The 24132-nt window shown below is 29.5% G+C and overlaps 1 protein-coding gene across 2 annotated transcripts in view; it reads left to right on the top strand.

The window, feature by feature from the left end:
• Su(Tpl) (Suppressor of Triplolethal) overlaps nt 1-23797 on the top strand; it is a 72729-nt gene extending 48932 nt beyond the window's left edge. Inside the window, exons 3-10 of one of the 2 annotated variants that reach the window (XM_089175116.1) lie at nt 8912-9036; nt 9382-9498; nt 9819-10070; nt 10158-10228; nt 10321-10530; nt 10606-11731; nt 11827-12004; nt 12133-23797. In XM_089175116.1, coding sequence (XP_089031242.1) covers nt 8912-9036; nt 9382-9498; nt 9819-10070; nt 10158-10228; nt 10321-10530; nt 10606-11731; nt 11827-12004; nt 12133-12336 — 2283 coding nt within the window. In that variant the 3' untranslated portion in view covers nt 12337-23797. The remainder of the gene's footprint in view (nt 1-8911; nt 9037-9381; nt 9499-9818; nt 10071-10157; nt 10229-10320; nt 10531-10605; nt 11732-11826; nt 12005-12132) is intronic. The other variant, XM_089175117.1, reaches the window with a different exon arrangement.
• The last annotated feature ends 335 nt before the right edge of the window (nt 23798-24132 follow it).

Below are 24132 nucleotides of genomic sequence, written 5' to 3'. Positions count from 1 at the left end.
TTGTTCCATCTATATATTGATCCAAAGTGCGATAGGAAGTGAAAGGTAAAACGAAAAAAACAAATATATTATATATATATATATATATATATATATATATATATATATATATATATATATATAAATATTATTTGATATAACTTGTGATTAAAAAAGATTACTAACTAAATTTATCAACAGTTTTTGTGATATACTTTTTATATCGTAATCGATCACAAATAACATTGGACTTTAATAAAAATTATTTTTTTCTTTTTTTTTTTTTTTGTAGTTGAATATAAAAATAAATTTAATAGTAATTTGAACAAACAAATTTATATAATAAATATTTGATATATAATATAAAATAAAATATACAATAAAATATAAGTAAAATAAAATATATATAATAAAAATAAAATATATAATAAAATATATATAATATAAAATAAAATATATAATAAAATATATATAATATAAAATAAAACAAAATAAAATATATACAATAAAATAAAAATAAAATATATAATATAAAATAAAATAAAATATATACAATAAAATAAAAATAAAATATATATAATAAAAATAAAATAAAAATAAAATATAGAATAAAAATAAAATATATATAAAATAAAAAATATATAATAAATAAATAATATGTAATAAAATATACAATAAAATATAAATAAAATATTTAATAAATATATAATATATAATATACAATAAAATATATAATAAATATATAAAAAAACTTCTTTTAAAAAAAAAAAAATTACCTTCGTTGATAAAAAAAAAAGCATCTAAAATACGACTACCATTTTTTTTTCTTATTTTTTTTTTTTTTTTAGATACTACCGAATTTCTCGAGTAAGGTGGGGAGAGAATTCTTGAAGCAACGTTTAAAATACGTCACAAAAAAAATAAGTTCGTGGATCAAACGGATGTTTCTCCTCCTCTCGATTGTGTAGAACGTGATAAAAATTCGATCGAAGATTCGAATAAGTAAAACAAAGAGCTTACGAGAGATAAGATTATATACGTGGTATTTTTAAAATTACAACTCATTGGCGTATACATTTTTATTCGACCTTTTTGATATCTTTGATATTGAATATCTTCTGCTACGTATTCATTGGTTTGAATCCTTTACTTGTTTTCCAATCAATCAATCAATCAAAAAAAAAAAGAAGAAGAAAATTTAGAAAAAAAAACTTCTCGTATAAATTACATTTGTTTAAAAATTAAAAAAAAAAAAAAAAAATTGTTCGTTGAAGTACGAATCAAAAAAAAAAAATAAAATAAAAAATATTAACAAACACTTTCTTATAAAAACATTCTTGAGTTAAAAATGATTGTTCTCGTGTTTTGTATTTTTTCTTTTTCATTCTTATCAGAAACATGTTATTTCAGGCTGACAATGATATTACCTTCTTCGTTATCTTCCTAACACGAAACAATTTCTCATGATTATTTTTATATTTCTTATTTCTTTCTTTTTCTTTCTTTCTTTTTTTTTTAAGCTTAATTCTTTCTATATACACCGTTATCATGATTTTTATCTTTTTACTCTACGTTTATTCTTTGTCAAAGTGAAAAATAATGACCGTAGTTAATCGATAGTCTCCTCCCTCCTATACTCTTCTTTATCAAATCAAAAAGTATATTCACAGTTTCGTAATGCTTATCGAACAATAAACTACTATTATTATATATTTTTCATTGTTTATTAATATTTCTCCATCACATTTGTTTAAACTCAAATATTGTGTGTGTGTACCATTTCAAATTTGTATTGCATTTGATGCCAACAAAGGACACACCTAATTCGGACTATCGTATTACGATGCTCGTTAACCTACTGACACACACACACATACATACATACACACACACACACACTATTTCATAAGAAAACAAGCATACCATCCAAATAAATTAGCAGAGCTAAATTTCGATTAACTTCTTTCTCATCGAATCTCTTTGTCTGCTTGTTTCTAATCTTTCAAAATGATATTTTCATTTTATTTTTATTAACCTAAATTAAGACAGACACGATTGTAAAAAAAAAATAAATAAAATACATTCTTACATTCGATGTGTATCGAAAAAATGATTATAAATAAGGAATAAATCAACTTGTTGTAGAATTGAGACAAATAAGTAGTAAGAAAATGTTTTATTTTTGGAATGAATGAAAGTGAGTAATCTTGGTGGTTTTGGAACGTGAAGCTTGTAGGAGGGTTGGCAAATACGACACGATGGTTCTGAGAGTGAGGGGTTGATGAATCAGAAAAGTATTATTTATAGTTTCTGTTTCTTTCTTCGTTTGAATGTATCTCGAACAATTTCTCTTTCGTTCTTTCGTTTGTACATGCTAAATTGTTGCAAGTGAATCACAGAGACGAACCAAACAAATACATTCAAGGTACAAATACGAATATAACTCAACGTCGAAGTGAACAAATACATTCAAGATATTATTTTTATAATTAAACAATTACGAATATAACCCAACTTTAGTTTCATCCCTTAGGTACTTTCTTCCCTTTTTTGTTTAATTTTTTCATTTTTTTATTTTTTTCTTCTACTTGAACAAATACATTCAAGGTACAAATACGAATATAACTCAACGTCGAAGTGAACAAATACATTCAAGGTATTATTTTTATAATTAAACAATTACGAATATAACTCAACTTTAATTTCATCCCTTAGATACTTTCTTCCCTTTTTTGTCCAATTTTTTTTTTTTAATTTTTTTTCTTCTACTTGAACGTTTACTCAAAATATATTTTTCATGTTAATGGCAAATTGAGCATTCACAGTGATAAAATCTGTGAAAGATAATCGACGACGTGCTTGGATCAAGGCTCGTCGATTCGATCTCCGATGACATTTCCATAATCGATACCAAGGACGTCGAACGTGCGTCGGAATAATAATCGTTTTGGTTGTTGTAGTGGTACGTGTGCGTGGGTGAGATACGTACGTATTCTTTATAGCACGATAGGAATATTATTTTGTCTCGTTCAATAAATCTTAACTCTCTCTATCTCTCTCGAGATTCGTGGTAACGAAACATATTATTTACGTAACGTTACCCTTTTATTAACAATTCTCTGCAGAAAATATCAATTATTATTTATAGGGTGTTTCTATCTCATTTATTTGAGGATGCTCTTTATAGGGGGTCAGAAATATTTTTTAACATTCACGAAAAATGGCAAAAGACAATTATTAATGCGTTGATCAACAATTTTATTTATAAAAGAGTTACCCTAATTTCCATATTAAATTGTTGCTTAGACTTTAAATATGTTTATTATTAAAACAAAGTTTAATGAAAGTACAATTTTAGGGGGTTTCTATCCCATTTATATGGATGTTCTTTATAGGGGTCAGAAATATTTTTTAACATTCACAAAAAATGACAAAATACAATTATTTAATTAACAATTATTTTTATATAATAGTTGCCCTATTTTCCATATTAAATTGTTGCTTAGACTTTAAATATTTTTATTATTAAAACAAAGTTTAATGAAAGTACAATTTTAGGGGGTTTATATCCCATTTATATGGATGTTCTTTATAGGGTCAGAAATATTTTTTAACATTCACAAAAAATGACAAAATACAATTATTTAATTAACAATTATTTTTATATAATAGTTACCCTAATTTCCATATTAAATTGTTGCTTAGACTTTAAATATTTTTATTATTACAACAAAGTTTAATGAAAATACAATTTTAGGGGGTTTCTATCCCATTTATATGGATGTTCTTTATAGGGTCAGAAATATTTTTTAACATTCACAAAAAATGACAAAATACAATTATTTAATTAACAATTATTTTTATATAATAGTTGCCCTAATTTCCATATTAAATTGTTGCTTAGACTTTAAATATTTTTATTATTAAAACCAAGTTTAATGAAAGTACAATTTTAGGGGGTTTATATCCCATTTATATGGATGTTCTTTATAGGGGTCAGAAATATTTTTTAACATTCACAAAAAATGACAAAATACAATTATTTAATTAACAATTATTTTTATATAATAGTTACCCTAATTTCCATATTAAATTGTTGCTTAGACTTTAAATATTTTTATTATTAAAACCAAGTTTAATGAAAGTAAAATTTTAGGGGGTTTATATCCCATTTATATGGATGTTCTTTATAGGGGTCAGAAATAATTTTTAACATTCCCAAAAACCGACAAAAGACAATTTTGTTTTGACGCATTGATCAACAATTTTTTTTTTTTTTTTTTTTTTTTTTATATAAAAGAGTTGTCCTCTAACTCCAGTATTGGATTACTTACACTTTAAATATTTTTATTACTATAATACAAAGTTTAACAAGCGTAAAATTGTATTTCAAGTTAAAATCGCGTTTATACTCAGTCTTTTAAAGAATTTGGCTCGACGTTAGAAAAACGGGGAATGAATTTATCGTCGTTCTTTCATTGCCTGATTATACGCGCCATATTCTCTTTTCTTTTTGCCAATATTTTTAGCTCGCTTCAAGGGTAAAGAGTAAGAAGTTTGAAAATGTAGCAAGAAAGTGTATAGTAGAATAAGTGTGTTAGATAATTCTAAGTACCTAATATCATATCATCTATCTAAGTTTCTAGGTCTTTTCCAGATCAGGAATACTAATTTGTTTTTTTTTTTTTTTCTTTTTTTTGATGACAAAGTTTCTTGGAAATGGGGCACGTGTGTTCTGAAATTCAAATGAACCATCACACACAACACTCTCAAAAGTTTCATACAACTTCATTGGGTAGATTAAACTTTCTAAATGCAATCGTCCTTAACACGTTTTACATTTATTGTTCAATCATCGATATTTGATCAATGAATCAAATTTTAAATTGGACTAACGTGAAGGTGTAGAAAAAAAAAAAATAAATAAAACAAAATGACAAAACGAACAATTTATTCATCTTTTAATTATAACGATTCACGGTATTTTTAACAGATCGGGGGGAGGGAGGGGGATCGTTTTACGTATATCACCGTGTGTTAAACTTGAGAATTTCCATCGAGTTCGATTTCAACGAAGCTCGTATTACGTCACTTTTCAAAAGTAGGGGAATAAACGTGTGACGAAGGCTACAATTATAATCATAAAAGCCTGCTTGGTTATCGGTTATCCTTTCACCTCCGATCGTTAACCCGAAATCGGAGAACGAAAAGGCGTCTGTCTCTCGAGCGCGTTAGAAAGGGATCGCCATCGCCATCGCCATCCTGATTTCATAACACAACGTTGGTTATTGCGATATAGTAATGAAATATTCTTTTTTTTTTTCTAATTAAAAAGGAACGGTGTGGAAAATGATCATCGATGCACGACCAAGAATTTCGCGATTGGCTAGTTCGCGAAAAAATTCAAACCCCCTCCCCCATCCCTATCTTCATTCTCACCAAGCAACGATTGTTCAGTATTTGCACAATGTTCTAATAAACTCGTACAACTCTGTAGAGTTAACAGGTTTTTGTATTTTTTTTTTTTTTTTTTTTTTTTGGAAGGTCTAGTAATATAATCCTTTTATGAAAGTGTCTCGATTGAAAAGGGTTATGCATTTGATTTTCTGCAATCTGCAATCATGCGCAACGTCGTCACTTTCACTTGCACCACACTCGTTTGCGATTTATTTTCCAAATGCAACTTTGCCTATACACAAATCGTACCTTAATAAAAAAAAAAAAAAAAAAAAAAACGAATTTAATCAACAATTTTAATTTTTTTATTTGGTTCAATTTTGTTCAATAATACAAATTAAATAAAAATAATGTTACTCGCATCATCGATGAATAATCATTTTTTCATTCGTTAACACTCCCAAAATTAAACTCAAAGTTGATCATTAAGTTATATCGTTCCCCCTTCTTTTATCTTCAAACGGAAGAACGTGTAAACTGATAAACAATAAAAATCGACGAAGCGAAAAGAAGTAGAATCATTTTCGTAATCATAATCTTGCTGCTGATGCTTCGAGGACTCAGTTTTATCTACACGATATAATAATACCTATGCGCATCAAATAAAAAGTGACCTTGTACCAAATGCCGTTTCATCCTAAGTCGAGGACGACACCGTACATTCTCGAGAATGCTGTTCACGAGCATTTTCTTGCACTTCTCTCTCTCTCTCTCTCTCTCTCTCCCTCCCTCCCTCTCCTTGTAATTTGATATCAGGATAACGTCAAATGCGTCAAATGATAATTGTTTCAAAACTAATTGTATACTCTCCTTGAAACTGTCACACATTATGTCTCACCACAGTTATATCAAGAATTGTATGAACAAGACAAACGACAATTTAAGCAAATTTTCAATGTCCAAAGGGGAAGAGTCAATGGACTACCAAAGAAAAAGGGTGGGGAAGGGTTCAAGAGGGGCTAAACAGTATGACGCAAGTGGATGACGAAAGCACGATTAAGATGATATATGATCAAAACTATTTTACATCAAATGTAAACTACAAAGTCTCCCTTTTTTCTACCTAACAAGCAATGATCTGTAATTCATCCATATCGTGTTCTTATAATTAGATTTATTTCTTATATATTCAATGATGTTCCACGAAAATGTGTTCAGAAATAAAAATCACACTAATATTCGCAGAAAAGTTAATACGTACTTTAGTTTTCTTAACGTGGCAAGTGTCCAATGAAAGTATACTCCTTCTCGGGAACTAAAGAAGAAGTCAAACCAAACAATTCGAAGCTCTAAGTTTATTTCTATTCATGGGAAATTTTCATAAACCTGTTAACCGAGGAATTTCCATTTTAATTACGTAGCTTTTTTTATTATTTATTTATTATTTTTTATATATTTATTTATATCTATTATTTATAATATAACTTTGTCCATTTTTAAAATAAAATAAAATAAAATAATAAATTATTCATAATTTGAACAATTAATTAATTTCATTACTTTTCAACTATTGCCAACATGGTGGGAATTTGTATATTCCATTTTAGGAAATGGGGCCTTACCCCCTAGTGACGAAAATTTGAAGTAATGTTTGTTTGAACGAATTGGCATCTCTAGCACTTGAATACGCTATCTGGTGGATAAATTCAAAATTAGAGTAGATAGATCGAATTGCTACGCCACGTGGGATCTCTAGTACTTGAATACGCTATCTGGTGACTAAATTCAAAATTAGAGTAGATAGGTCGAATTGCTACGCCACGTGGGATCTCTAGTACTTGAATACGCTATCTGGTGGCTAAATTCAAAATTAGAGTAGATAGGACGAATTGCTACGCCACGCCCCTGCCAGAGATCCCAATAGAATTTTCTGCTTGACCTAATAAATATATAATTTGTATTATATATTATATATTATATAAATATATTATTTATTATTATTTATTCTTAAAATAAATGAAAGAACTATGAAATATATATTTTTTCTATTTATATATAAAATACAAAAATATTTGTACATTTAACATAGTTTTAAAGCAACACATTTAACGTATTTATACGTCCCGTTTGGTTAACAGGTTAAGAATGTTGTTTAACCAGAACCTCTCTAACCATGTAAAATTACATTTCTCGAGTTAATTTTCCCAACTAACAATAAATAAAATACCGGGTGGATTCCTTGATTTTATTAAAGAGTTTTGTTTGATCAGGTTGTTTTCTAAACGTGTGTTACTCGTTCAAGAAAATCTCAGGTATGCGTTTCAACTGTTACGATCTTTACGACAAAAATAATTCGAAGCTGGCACGGTAAGAGGAAGTATATAAGTGGGCGTATCGTCACTTTGACAATCGTCATGATCACCAACACCATCACACGAAAATGTACTTTTACTAACATAAGCAAATCATATATACATATATCTCTATTTCTATCTCTCTTTTAATTCGATTTAAAATAAATTCAAATTATTCGTTCAAATTTTTACAATGATAACAAAAATTCCAAATGAATTTACTCAATTCTGAAAGTAACCAAAAAAACAAAAAAAATACTCAAATGAACGCATACGTGTGCATGTGTCTGCACAGTTGAAACAAGTCCTGAAATTGAAACAAGCACGGGCGCGCGCTGCTTCCCTTCGTGAAACTTTCATATCGTTTTCTGTTACGATTCGACCTTTCGTCCTTTCATTTAAAAGATAAACCGTTCGATGAAAAGAGGGGAGGAGGAGGAGGAGGAGGTGGGGAAAGGACCTCTTTTCTACCTTCTCCTGGCCTCGACACGTACATTCATTCCCGTCAGAGAAGCTCGAATACCGGAGCTTACTTTCTCTCCCCCTCCCCTTCCCTCACTCTTCCCTTCTCTTTCTCTCTCTTTCTCTCGTTTCCTTTAGATTCTTCAAATTAGTAAGAACTATTCAACACTCTTTTATCTGATCTTTTGATGATGAAGGGGAGGGGGCAGGCAGGTAGACTTTACGTCACATGGAACATTAATTTGTCATTAATTTGTCATAAAAAATTGTAATTTTTGAAATGTCAGGAGTCTACTAGTATCAAATCTTACAGTCCAACTCTACTCTTACAGTAGACAAGACCTAAGGGTTTAAGAAGGTTGAATGGAAACAGAGAAGAGAAAGAAAAAATGGAGGAAATAGAAATCTCGAAGTTGACTTTAGAAGAAATTGAAACTAATAACGTGAATAGATTTTTTTTTTAATTTTTAAAATAAAAAATCAAGAAAAAAAACACACAAATCAATTCAATGAATATTTTTGCGAAAAATTTATTACAAATATACAAGTGTTCAAAAAACACTTTGTTAGTTTGCAACAAAAGGTTAAGTGCAAACTGAACTGAAAAAAAAAAATAAAAATAAAGAAAATAATTTGTCCATCATTTTTTCATCCTACCAAAAGAAAAATTGACATATTTTTAATTTTTTTCCTTTTTTTTTTTTCTTTTATTATTTCAGCATCTGTCATTTCCTTCCACGCAATCTGGCCATGGCTCGGCGGGTTTCACCTTCAGCCTGTCCGGCAATCAAGATATTGAAGGACCTCAGGGTGGCTTCGAGTGCATTCAACAAACAGGTCCAACGTAAGTAAATTATTTTTCTTTTTATTAACAAAAAAAAAAAATGTCTTTGTATCAATATTAATAATCATATTAACCCTTTCACTTCGAGTGTCGGATATATCCGGCATCTGCGCGATAACTTGTACGCGTGCCTTCGTACGGTGATGACGACACTTTGGTGAACTGGACTGCCGAAGCGAAAGGGTTAATAACATATAATCATTCTCAAAATGTACAATAAAAAATAGATTCGTTTAAATGTGTCGGTACAAAACGTAAACTGGAACGGAAAGAAAATTCTTGTTCTTTCAACGTGTATGTATCTATGTTTTTGCTGCTATCATATTTAACTTTCTTTACTTGTAGGAGCCTGGAAAGCCTCGGAGCGTTGCCATATAAAATGCGAATACAAGCGAATGACGACGTCTATGAGACAACCAGGCATCGAATGGCTGTGGCAGAAGAAAACAATAAGAATAAATGGTAAAGTATTCAACGTTCATTTATAATCAACATATTATATCATTGACACGTAATAGTAGGGTTAATTTCTTTAACGAAGAAACCACCACAGCCAAGGCTAGAAGTTGGCTTCACAAGTGCAACTTCGTTATGACTGAATCCCCGCTTGAGTCCCTCCCCTATTCCTCAACTCTTTCCCTTAAGAAAAAATCCCCGAATGTTTTATTGCAACACGGGAACATATTGCATGACGATAAATAATACAATTCTGTGTCCCATGGGGTGGGGGATGAATATTGATCATTATATACAATTAATTGGTTGTTTCTGACAATTTTTAGCACCAGGGTAATCAAAGCAAATGGACCGGATATTGGCAGAAAAGTAAAGGTTAAAAGTACCGTTAAAACGATACCACCGGTATCGAACAATGCAAGATATCGAGAATCATCAAACGTTCCACCATCGTCTACCGGTGGTAATAATCAATTAAGATTAAGTTCCACCTATAAATCGACTCCTATCAATAATCAATCGATGACTCGTAATCAACCTGAGAAAAAGATTTCCGACATCATGCGTAGACCACTCAAGTAAGTTTCTTCTTTTCCACAGATGAATCTTTTCATTTATAGTAATACCGTTGTAACACTTTCTTTATTTTTATTTTCATTGTACAGAGAACGTCTGATACACCTACTCGCTGTGCGTCCATACAAGAAGCCCGAGTTATATGATCGCATCAATAAAGGTAAGAAAAAGACACTAAACATCATTTCTATCTCTTTCTCTCTCTCTCTCTTTCACTCTCTCACTCTCTCTCTCTATCTCTTTCTATTTTAGAAGGAATTAAGGAACGTGAACGTAGTAGCGTGACAACGATCCTGAAACAGGTGGCCTTCATGCGAGACAACACGTTTCATCTACATAGGTACGTTTGGAACGACGTTCAGGAAGATTGGCCATATTATACGGAACAAGATAAGGCTATAATGAAGAGGAGGAAACCTCAGAACCTCACGCCACCTGGATCCAGCGATGGTGGATCTAGTGGTAAGTAGCTGGATCCTATATTTTGTTTTACCACATTTCTATGTACTTTAATACAAAGTATTGTATGAAATATAGGTAGCGGACAGTCACCAAATTCCGTTCATCCGGGTTCACCACCAGCTATAACGGCTCCACCCCCAAATCTTCTTAACAAGAGACCTGGATATTATCAAGGTAACGATGGCCTTCCGACAAAGAAACCACGGATATCGCATTATAAGAAACCTGAACCTAGCTCAAATACAACTTCTTCTTTGTCTTCCACTTCTTCCAAAGCCAACGAGAGTGGAAGGACGAAAGGTAGTGGTGTTAGTGGTGGTGTCATTGCTGGTGTCGGTGGTAATGTTGGCGGTGTCGGTGGTGGTAGTGGCAGTGGCAGTGGCAGTGCTGGTGGTGGAAGTGTCAGTGTAAGTACTAGCGGTAATGCTAGTATATATGATGTTTGGGATCAAAGACATCATCATCAACAACAACAACAGCAGCAGCAGCAACAACGTGAACGCCGTACCGATTATCGGGCTGAAAGAACATCAAACAGTGAAGTGTTACGAAGTGGTGGCGGAAATTATGGCAATGGCAAAACTTGCCCAACGTCATCAAGCAATAGCAACAGTGCGAACAATCAAAACGATTCCGGTATTTCGAGCAGCGAGAGTAATGCCACGAACGTCAACATCGCCAGTCATAATTCTCATAATAGTATAACTCATAATAATTCAATGTGCAACAGTCGTAACCACTATGGGGGTAGTGGTGGTGGTGGTAGTGGTGGTGGCGGCAGCGGTCAAAATATTAATAAATCGATCCAAGGTGGTAACGAAAACAGCATTGGTTCAAGTGTAGATCATCTTGCGCGCAAAGTGACTAATTCCACGAGCGGTGTAGCTGTGGGTGGAGTTAGTGCTAGTAGTGGTAGCAATAGTACTAGCGGTGGTTACAGTGCTTCATTAAACGGTATAATCAACGAGCGAAGAGACAGAACCGATCGGATTCGCAGTGATAGAGAACGAGAATCGCGTCAAAGGAATAATGCCAACCACGGTAGTAACTCCCTTTCTTCTTCCACCACAAATCACAATCTTGCGAATAATTTTGATGGAAACTTAGCACAGTTTAACGATAACGTCAACGATAACACCGTCACGACATCAACGTGTAACGTCGATTCACAAAGTCATACCGATTTCCCTAATTTCCTCTCGTAAGTTAATTACCTCGCCATCAATTTTTGTTTACCTTTTTTATCGATCTGACAGATTATTGATGATCTTATCGTCAAATTTATTCTTCTTATAGATGTTATACTCCAATACAAAGCTTGGAACAGAGACGTCGTTATAAAATTGAATTTTACGAGGACTATCAAGAATATAGAAGGTTGCACTCTCAAATGGCGATGGTCTCTGAGCGTTTCCAGCAATTGGAGGAACGTCTGAAGGAAGAACAGGCGACGGGGAATATAGAGGGATGGAGGGTAAATATTAGAAAAGTTAAAAATATAATTTAATCAGTAAGTTTTTTTACAGAATTGAACTAAAATCATAATTTTTTAATTCTTCGTTTAATTTCTCGTTTCTAATTGATATTTTTGAATTTTTTCAGGAGGTTAACAAAATGATTCTTATGGAGTACGAGGAAACGAAGAGCGATCCGATACAGGAACAGACGAAACGTCGCTTCGAATATTTGCATGAAAAATTAAGCCATATTAAGAGACTGGTCACCGATTACGATATGCAAAATAGCGGAAGCACGTTGGCCAACCATATGGGTGATACGGGAGGAATGGATAGTACGCATTACTGACATACAATGAAAAGGCCGGCTTTTTTTTACTACGTCTGTTTTCGGTTGTCGGTACGTTACAGTCGCGACTCATTTGTCGCAGAATTTCCATTTTCTCGACAAAGTTGCAAGGCTGATCTTCTTAACGGTCCTTATGGTTCCTGGAATAATAATCGCCGAAAATTAAAACTAATCTAAAAATAAATGAAAACACTGAATGGAGGTTGCGCGACTCGAAAACGAACGCCATTCGACCAATCTTCCTGCCGTATTATGACTTATGAGATATATCGATAGGAGAATGCGTTTCCAATTTTATTCTCCAATTGTTTTGTTGACTTTCTTCATTTGCGTTTAGAAAAAAGAAAAAAAAAAAAAGAAAAGAACAAAAAGAAAAATGTGTGACGGAGTTTACGCGATCAAACTGATGACGTTTTAAATTTGACCAATGCTTGCTTCTCGGTTTAACTCGGTTTATCGCTGATTATGAAACACGAAAAGGCTGACGACAATCGGTACGTTTAAAAGGCAAAGATAATAAAAATGATAAAAGGAGAAAAATAATATTAAATAAAATTAAAAAAAAAATAAAATAAAATTAAAATAAAAATGGGAGGGAAAGAAATAGCGGGATCGGTTAAAAACACCGAGACGGCCAGGGAAAAGATCTCTCCAAATGCGCGCGTAAATTGCAAAAAGAAAGAGGGGTAAATAAAATAAGTTAATATATAAGAGTATAAGTATAAGTATAAGTATAAGTATATATATATATATATATATGTATGAAGTCCAAAGGTTTTCGTCGTCGTCGTCGTCGTCGTTGTCGTCGCCATCATCATCATCATCATCATCATCATCAACTACAGCCACAACCGCCGCCACATTGCTTTTCATGGCCACGACACGAAACTTGGAAAAGTAAAACAATGATGGGCTAAAGAAGAGAAAAAAAAAACAAGGAGAGAAGTAGTAAATCGTGAAAGGAAAAAAGAAAAAAAAAGTAATAAAAAATATAGTTTTTACTTTTAATCAAGTTACTTATACCACGCACACACGTGTCTCTAAGTGTGTGTGTGTGTGTGTGTTGTCCATTTTAAAAGCGTTAGATAGATTAAAGAGAGAGAGAGAGAGAGAGAGAGAGAAAAAGAAGAAGAAAAAAAATAAATAAATACTAAAACCGTGGGAAAAAGAAGAGGGTCCAAGAGGTACTAGGAGGTGGTGATCACGTGCCAAGCCTTTTCAAAAATCCCCTATTCCATCTTTATATCAAAAGGAAATGGACAAAAAAGAAAAAAAATATAAGCTGCGACATTGTTTACGAATCGTAGCATGAAATATCTATCTCCCGGTATTCGTATACTTTTACATTATAACTTATATGCTTGTACTTTCATTAGGACTGATCGATAAATATTAGACGGAATGAGAAAAAAAGAGAAAGAAAGCATTCGTATGCTTTTCTTGTTGCTCTGTTGATATGTGTCTTTGCAAAAAAGGAGAGAGAAAGAAAAAAGCATGATGAGAATCGTCGAGATGATTTGCCCTATATAAAAAAAAAAAAAAAACAAACAAACAATCCGATTGTATCATGCACGTCGTACGTGAAAAACACATTTGAAATATTGTGCATAGAAGAAGAAAAAAAAAACTATTTAAAAAAAAAAAAAACAAAAAAAAAAATCAGCATTTTTCCTTCGGAGATCATAATATAATCAAAGCTTATTGTGATTGCTTGAAATTACAGAATTTATCTTATAGTATATTATCTTTTACGATTACCTCCAATATATATATATATATATAAATGCATTTTATCTTATTGATACGATGCTCGTCCATGATTTAGATAATGTTTTTTTGTTTTTTTCTTTAAATTTCATATTAAATTTTCTTCGTATTATTATTGTTATTAAAATTTATCCAAAAAAAAAAATTTTTTCTTCTTTGATCAAATTTTAATGCTAATTAATGCTTCATTAGAAGTAATTGTTTTAATCGTTTTCAAATTAGATGAATTTAATATATTATTAATATTTCCCCCCCACCCCGTATTACTTTATGAGAGAACATGTTTTTATAATATTGAATATGAATGACATATACGACAAAAGACGTAATTAGTATGTAAAATGAGTCTCACATAAAATACGAGCGACAATTGTGTATACGTTAATTCTTTCCTATTTAAATGAAAGATATTTACTGGCAAGATACTTTAATTGTTTATCTATTATATTATTGTATTGTATTATTTCTTATATTCTTTGTATATAAAATATAAAAAAAAAAAAAATAGGAGGAGAATCATTCAGACCAATAATAATTAATAGAATTAAGGATTTTTAAATGATGCAAAAAATAATTCCGACCATAAGTGTTATCTTTCTTTACATAATTATTAGAATAGGAAGGAATTAATAATTGACGATTGTTTCTTGTTTTGCTCATCGTATTCTTCGTTTTTTATGTGAAATCGACCAAACAAACCGTCCTTCAAAAGCTCCAGGGACAAATAAACTATTATGTAAACATTTATTACATATATGTATGATAATTGATTACAATTTATTTCTCGTATGTTGTTGCTTTTTGTCCTACGAAAGAACAGGAAGAAAAAGAGGAGAAGGAGGAGGAGAAGGAGGAGAAGGAGGAGGAGGAAATTAACATAGAAAAAATAAGAAATTATCTGCACAAAATGCAGTTGCTTTGTTGTTCCTCCTCCACTTTAAAATGCACCGATTTTACTTTATAGAATTACGCGAAGTATATTTTAATTGTCTCTTCTGTTAGTTAGCTGGACCATTTCCTAAAAACGTTTCCAAGTAAATTAACCTTGCCTTGCATTGCATTTTCTTTATTATCGTCTCTTATCCTCGACTTCTTATCACCGTCTTCCTTCATTTAAACGTTAGACTGACATTCCCTTATTTTTTTGTTTTTCCAATCATATCTTGGTTCCTTCTTTTGATGGAAGTAGAAAATGAAAAATATTCTTTTATAAATAACGGTTCAACAAAAATCCTCTTTTTTATATATATATATATATATATATATATTTAAGAGAAATGATGCCGGCATCGCTCGTAGCACGAATATATAAATTTGTAAAAAGTACATTATTCATGGAAGAAAACGAATTAAACTCCGTATTATATTGTGCACACACACGCGCACACACTTATATATATATATAAATATATATAAACGCAAACAAACGCGCGTTTTAATGAAAATAAACATGGAAAATCAATCGTGACGCATAAATAATTCTTCCACGATAGGAATATGTCAAGTGGAAATAATTGCAATTTCTTATGTTGGTGTTGCGTTGCTATGTTTGAAAAGTAATCGACGAATTTTCAGTTAAATTTCTTGCATATAATAATATATATATATATATATATTGTTTACTTTGAATTCAATTTTTATTTTAATCCGTGTTTTTATTTATTCGTTAATTTTATTACGTATATATATATATATATATACTTTTTAGAATAATTAGCAAAGAATTGAAATATAAAGTACATCATCATTCTTGTCTTGTTTGTATATCCTGGTTTTTGTTTTATGTATTATTTTCTCTTAAAAAAAAAAACTTAAAATTGAAAAGATAAAATATTTCTATTGATTATTACTTAAATAAAAAGATTCACCTCTTTAACATGTACTCTTGTCTGTAACAACAACAATAGTTCGATAAATAGAATACCATTGTTTAGCGGATTTATTAGCCATACATAAATACACAAGACTAACTACTACCACCCGAATAAAGGAAAATACCTTAATGCCAATAGAATATCGTATGGCACAGCGTTGACGAGAAAAACATTAACATTGTCATTTCTTCTTGCAACAAGAATCAGGAGAAGAAACACGATATGATATACATATACGTATACATATATATATATATCATATAAACTATTTTTATATATAAGCGTTATACATCTCAGGTAGATATGAAACTGAAAGAAAAAAAGAAAACGTGTGTGTGTCCGCAACATTAAACAAAAACAAAAAAATAAAAAAAATATATAAAAATTAAAAAGAATAAAAAAAAATAACAAAAAGATCAGAACTTTATAGGTTGTAATTAAAAGGTAAAAAAGAAGTAATTGGTTAAATAATATATTTCAATTGTTAATAATTATGTAAATTGGATGTTGATATAGTTATTTGTAGATATTATTTAGGAGTTCTGTTTTCTTTCTTCGTTCTTAAAAAGTGCATTTAAACAAAAACAAAAACAAAAAAAATGTAATAAAAATAATATCAAATATTCATTTATGCGTTTTTTTACTTACACTCTCCGTTCTTGTTGCTTGCTAAAAATAACAACGAATATAGTTGAATATTCTAATCATTGATTAACAAAATTTGATTGCTGTTGTTCTGTTAATCATTTCATATTATTATCGTTCATATGCTGTGTCATACATATCGAATTTTGTTCTATGACAAACACGAAGCTGATATAAATGATCTATGTTGTTGTATCGATCAGCTCAATTTTTGTAGTTACCAAGTTGTACCATTCAGTGATTCTTTGTAAATATTATTGTAATTAATACTTTTATTCTCTCAAGATTATTATTTCTTTGATAGATATGCATACATACATATATATATATATATATATATATATATATATATATATATATATATAAGATGAAAGATGCATTTTTATAATTTCTTTTTTCTTTTTCTCAATCCTTCCTTCTCCCTTTTTTATCATTTTGTTTCCCTTATTCTGTAAATATATAGACACATATATATATATATATTATATGCATACGTATACGTATGTTAAATATATAAAAATGAATTACGAGAGACGACAAATAATTGATTTATAATCTATGAGAAAGAAAAAAATGGAGATAATCGGTGCCAAAATGGGGCGATCATCTTAGAAGATCACTCGGTAGAGTAAAGAAAAAAAAAAAAAAAAAAAGAAAAAAAGTAATAATAATAATATAGATTTTGTATACGCTATTTATGAAAAGAGAATGATGCTCGACGACCAACGGAAAGATTGAAGAAGTTCCTCTTACGAATAGCTTATCCATAATTTTATCATAAATTCATTAGTACTTGCGATTAGATAATTATTGTTGCTTTTTGTTATCGCGAACGTATACAGTAGTTTGATGAAAAAGTGTAAATTTATTTAACGTTGACAACAACAACTACAATTACAACAAATTATCAATAAAACTATTTCTTTCTTGCAAAACGTTTATTATCATCATCATCATCATCATCATCACGTTTTTTCATGTTTCCTATTTTGACATTTTTTTGTTTTTCATAGTTTTTTTTTGTTGTTTTTTTTTTTTAAGTCTACATTACAGTATGTATGTATGTATGTATGTGCAATTGCGAATAATCGTGAATTTTTATTTGTTTAACAATTGTTTCGTTGAAACTAATCTCTTATATGCCTTTAAAAAAAAAAAAAATCAAAATTTAACATAAGATTGAAATTATTTGATTTCAATTATAAAATTGAAAGACATTTTATCAACTCTCTTTCTTCCTATCGTCCTATGAACCCGTTCCCTTTCTTTTTCATTTAAACAAAAATGAAAAATACCAAACGTGAAAAAAAAACACACACACACAAAAAGAGAAAGCAAAGCTGTAAAATTTGTTATTGTTTTTTTTTTTTTTCATATATTAATCATTTATAAATAAACTTGAATCAAAATGTAAACCGAAAATGGTCTGACGTTAACTAACAAGTCGTTTATTTTTGTTTTAATGTTGACAAAAAAATATCATCGATGTTTTATGCGAATATTTGTGACTTGAAATTCTTAATTACGATGTATTCAACAATTTCAGTATAAAACGTCTGATTACTCCAATGACTTTTTGTTCAAAATCGATATAACCAACATATATATGTAATAATCAATATTAACTACAAAGTAAACGAAAAAAGAAACGAAGATGATTTGCAAATTCGCGTCAGAATTCTTTTCACAAATTGTATAAAGTGTCTTATAATGTAAAAAAAAAAAAAAGAAAACAAAGATAAAAAAAGAGAAAGATTAAACAACAACAACAAAAAAATGTAAAAATAATATTACGATACGCTAAATACTGCCTAAATAATATCTCGTTATCAGTGTTGAAGTATCGTTGAGTGATTAAATAGTTGAATTAGATTTAATACAATCGAAAGTAACATCGATGAACAAACAATTATTAAAATCTTATTGATAATTTAAATTTTTCGCACTTTTTGTCCTTCTTTCTAAATGTCTCTTTTATTCTATAAATATATATATATTTTCTCTTTATCCCTTATTTTTCCGCCATTTTCCAATATCTAAAATATAAGACTCACATTAACCCTTTGAGTGGTGAATACCTTTAATTAAAATGTTTTGTAAAAACACAGAATAATTTATTAATAATAAATTATATTTAATAATTAAAGTTTTTCTTTCTAAATATATCATTTAATTAATTAATATAAACATAACATTATTTTACATGAACACTTTAATGGCCGCACGTCTACGCAGTAGTCAAACGTCGCCAGGGGCCGCGAATATTTTTGAAAAATTAATTTTAAATAATTGAAATTAAATTCACGAAAAAATTAACATTAAAAAAAAACAACAACAACAATAAATTTTATTTTAAATATATACAAAATTCTAAATAAATAACAGCCAATAATAATTGTTCCGACTATTGTATCTGGCACACATGTTTAACACAGCGGTCATTAAAGTGTTAATATTAGCAAACACGTATATGCATCGATATACCACTCTGGTAATTTTTACCAAACGCATATATGCGTCCATAGCACTCTAAGGGTTAATATACTTATGTAATGTATCCGTTGAAAGATGAACAACAAAATTCAAGTGCCAATTTTAATGAAGTGTGAATAAAAATGACTATAGATATATATATACATACGTATACACATACATCTAACGTGCATTATTTAATAACGCATCAATAAAGGTTGTAAACGAGGAAGGAAGTTCGAATGAAGTGACGTTTCTGAGGCCAAATTGGGCCTAGTAGTCGAAAAGGGCTAATTAGAATTTAAAGTAAACAAAGCTCGAGCCTCTTTCTTCGAAAGAGTATAATAATAATAATAATAATCTTATAAACGAGCGTAAAGGAGCGTCAAATTAATAATAAATAACTTTATATAAGAATAATATATATATATATATATATGCATAGATTTTAAATCAAGTACTGTTATATATAGGTAGGCATTACATGAATATTTATCAATCAATTTTTGTTCGTATTTGTCCATCTTTCTCCTTTCTACGCTCGTTGCATATTCTTCTTTTCTTCCCTTCCTTATGCCCTTATTCTTGCCCTTCTTCCATTTTTTATTTCATACATTTATCCTTTCGTTCAATACGCACATGATTTAAAACGTTGAGATCAATGGAATCAAAATCAAATGAACGATGATGGAAACAAACAAAGAAAATATTAGGGGGACCGAAAAAGTAATGGCGTTTGCTAAACTACGCATGTCAAATTATTTCTAATATTTGAAATCAAAAGATCGATTGATGATATTAAAAATATGCATAGCAGATAAGAAAAAGGTTGTTGATAACGTGATTAATTAATTTAATTATTGATTAATAATAAAAATTTGTTTGTGTTTAAATTTTGAGGTTAAAAAGTGACATAACTTTCTGGTCCACCTAATAAATGAAAAATTGAAGACTTTCTTCTATCATTATCATATCATATCGTTATTATAAATAGTCATTTTTATTTTTCATATCTCTTACAATTAGTTTTTCAAAGGACAGGCGTACTTGAGCCCACTTGACACGTTTTACTTTTCCTAAAACTGGAACACATGAACAAATGAAAGAAAAAGAGATAAATATATATATATATATATATATATATATATATATATGTAATACGTTTCTCTCTTATTTTTTTCTTTTGTATCACGTTGTACTATACTTTTTGACTGTGATGCTAGAAATTTTGTTATATACATAAGAATCCCTTTATACATTTCCTTAATTTCTTATTCATTTCGTTCAAGTATGAGTGTGTTGAAACATTGAATCAACAAAAGAAAAGGGAATGCACAGAAAAAAGAGAGGTTTAAAAATAGGTTGCTTTCTCTCTCTCTCTCTCTCTCTCTTTCTTTTTTGCGAGACAGCACAAATTCATCCTGAAATTATGGATGATTTAATGCGTTAAATTTCAATCTCTTAACTTGATCAAATTTCTTGAGTATCTCCAACAATTGGCAAAGCAATGATTGATCACATTGTTAAAATTGTTAAACATAATCAATCAGTCACTGATGACTTTGTCAACAACGTATAACAACCCCTAATACTTAGCCAAGCACTTTGGGGAAATCACCCCAATATAATCCAAGTTGCTTAACGACCATTCGGAGAGGGGTAGATTTCCCCTTTTGACCTTTAGCAAACGCGTTTTCTTGTGGTCCGTTATTAATTATTTTAACCTGAAGTTATTTGACAAAGTTTTTCTATTTAAAACGAAATCATTTGAAAATATTCTAATTGGATCATTTAAATCATTTTAATCCGCGTTAATTTTGCAAACAAAATGCTCGATGGAAAACGTACAGTTGTTGTCTGTGGAACATGAAATTGGCTAATTGTAAATGTTGAGAATTGTGTATGTGTGTGTGTGTGTGTGTGTGTGAGAGAGAGAGAGAGAGACGTGACAGTTAATTATTATTACATATATGCATATATCATAATTGTTATTGGAATGTAGGTTAGTAAACAATTAACTAATAAAGATAGTTAAAAAAAGTCCTTGGAGTAATGTTAAGAGCAAGGACGTTAAGATGATAATGAAGCAAAGATATCAGATTCACCTGCTAGTCCTTCATCATTGTCACTGTATAAATCTGAAATAAATAGAACGCCAAAAATGAATACAAACAAGAATTTTATATCTGGAATTGATTAGAATCAACTAGAAATCTATAAAAAATGTTCTTCAAATAAAGTTGCAATTATTTTAACGAGATTATAAGAAATATGTGTCAATATAATTGTATTTTGTGTGTTTTATTTATTTAATATTTATTATATTACATGTTTCACTACGATCAAAAGATTATTTCATTTATTTGAATGAAATTTATTCAATCAAGTTCTTCCTGACTCATTCTTGTATACTTTTTTTCTATGGTCTTTCTTTAATTGTAAATATACATGTGAAGCAATGTTTGACTCTTAATGGGCTGATCATTCGTTTGTACAACCCTTATAAAAATCGCTAGTAACGAAAAGGTTAAAAATACAAAATAATATTACATTTTTTTAATTTGTTATTGTTCAGTAGATATATATATATATACATATATAATTCTTGTATATATTGGGTTACCAAGTAAATGATTGCGGATTTTGTCGATAGGTGGCCTTTTAAACTCAGCAATGATTTAATTGCCAATCCAATAGATAAAAGGTTTTAATAATTTGAAAGCAGTTTATTTTGAACATAAACTATAATTCAATTTCTTAATTTTATTTCTATTCGCACAATGTAAAAACAAAAAGAAATATTTTCTTTGACTTCTCTGACATTAAAAAAAAAAAAAAAATTTGGAAACTCTTGTAGGCAATGTTTTTGACGTGGATTATTATTTCCATGATTGAATGAGTTCACAAATAACGATATCAAAAACAGGGTTGTAAAATTTATGTCTAACGTGATGAAATTTTGATGAGAAAAAAAAAAAATCAGAATACTTTTACATTTATTTTTACGAGGTTTTGTTTTCCTCAGTTCTTTTTTTTTTATTCGACGTTTTAATAAAAAAATATTGAAATATTTGTAACGTCATTCTGTATAAGTATATTAAATAAATGTATTCATGATTTTTTTTTTTATCGACGACGACTATCACCTTAACAAAGGCTCGTATATTCATTATAATATAGTTAATATAATATTTATAATTATTACTAATACATTTATAGTGAGCAAATGTATTATATATATATATATTATATTCATTAATTACGAGTATACAAAACAAAAAGAGAATATGAATAAAGAGGAATTATATTATTGGCTAATTAAAGCCAATTTCATTTCGATTCACTAAAAAATGTCATTGAGAAGGAGCAGTGAATTTAGGGTTTTTTCGATTTTGTATCTTCTTTCTCTTTCTTACAATTGGATTTTCTTTTTAATTAAAAACAAAAAACAGAAGAACTTTCTTCGTTTTAAATTAACAATGATGCGTTTGTCAAACAAAGTGTTATTTTTATTTAATAATTAATTTATTTAATACAAATTTTATTAATGATTTATGTAAACAAGAAGAAAAATAAAAGAAATATAAAAGAGAAAGAGAGAGAGAGAGAGAGAAAGGAATACATTTCACAAGTGATTTATTACGAAGAAAGCTAAATGAATTTGTGCCTACGAAAGAATGAAAATAATAAAATGTGGTTGGTGTACGTAGTCGATAATCGATATTGTCTCGCCTTTTCAACCATTTTTCCGTTTTTTTCTTATTGTCAATCGATACCAAGCGTTAAAAAAAAAAAAAAAAAACAACTTATCGTTCGTTGCGTGCTTTTATTTTATATATGGGAGTTCGTCGTGCATGTTACGCCAAAGTATCGAACGATTTTAGTCACATGAATAAAAAAGAAAAAAGAAGAAGAAGAAGGAAAGATATAAGAGAAGGAGAAAGAAAGAAAGAAAGAAAGAAAGAAAAAAAATATTATACAATTGTGCTATGGATTATAATAAATTGAATACGACCAATGATTGTTATGTTGATAATGTGCTTAAACGAAGAAGAAGAAGAAGAAGAAGTATTTGTATAAAATAAAATATATTTTAAGCGTAGATCAAACGAGATAATACAAATTTACATTAAAGTTTGATGGTAATGAATTACGCTTCTTAAATGTGGTTCGTGCATAGAAAATGAAGAAGAAAAAAGAAAGAAAGAAAGAAAGAAAAAATACAATAGATAAATTAAGCCTATATTTTATTTATTAACTTTTATTTACATCAAGCATGATGTTATTAATCAAACGGGAGTTAATATTTTTCCTTCATTTTATTTTTCTTCCCCCCCCCCCCAAAAAAAAGAAAAAAAATGCGAAAGAAAATGAGCGTTAAAATGGCGGACGATCCAGTGACATTGAAATATTATCGATAGTATTAAATCGTCCCAGATAATTTCCGTCCCGAGATGGGCAATAATTGCGTCAACGCGTTCTGGAGAAGATAAGATACTTTCTTTTTTATCTTATCTTATCTTATATTATAAATATATTTAAAAAAAAAGATCTCAATCTATCCGTCGTATCTCCAGACGCGTTGTTTCTGTTTTTTTCTTTGTTTTTTTTTCAAAAAAGTGTGCTCAATTCTTTTTTGTTCTCGTCGTTCGTCATATCTCTCTCATTTTTCATCAAAAAATCTCATCGCGGTTTACATTTCCTTTTTACTTTTTTTTTTTTTTAAACCGTGAAAGACAACAACAACAACAATAACAAAAATAACGGAACAAATTGAAAAGTTCCATCCTCCAAAGGGATAAAAGGGCGTACGTACGTTCGATATGGTCCTAGAGCAACTCATCGAAAACTTGCCAGCAGTTTTGTTGCATTGTAATATACAAAGACACGATTGTAGCTTCATAATAAAATAAAATAAAAATAAAAATGAAAATATATTATAGCAAGAAAAAAATAAATAAATCAATAAGATTATGGGCGTTATCAAAGGAGATCTACTTATAATAAATTATGAATTAACGCATAAGTTACGCGGCTA

This window comes from Polistes dominula, unplaced genomic scaffold, assembly GCF_049000335.1.
Source record: "Polistes dominula isolate Pdom_NZ unplaced genomic scaffold, Pdom_raw_medaka contig_82, whole genome shotgun sequence".
Lineage (NCBI taxonomy): Eukaryota > Metazoa > Arthropoda > Insecta > Hymenoptera > Vespidae > Polistes > Polistes dominula.
The sequence above is the reverse complement of the archived record's forward strand: the minus strand, read 5'-3'. Positions and strand labels throughout refer to the sequence as shown.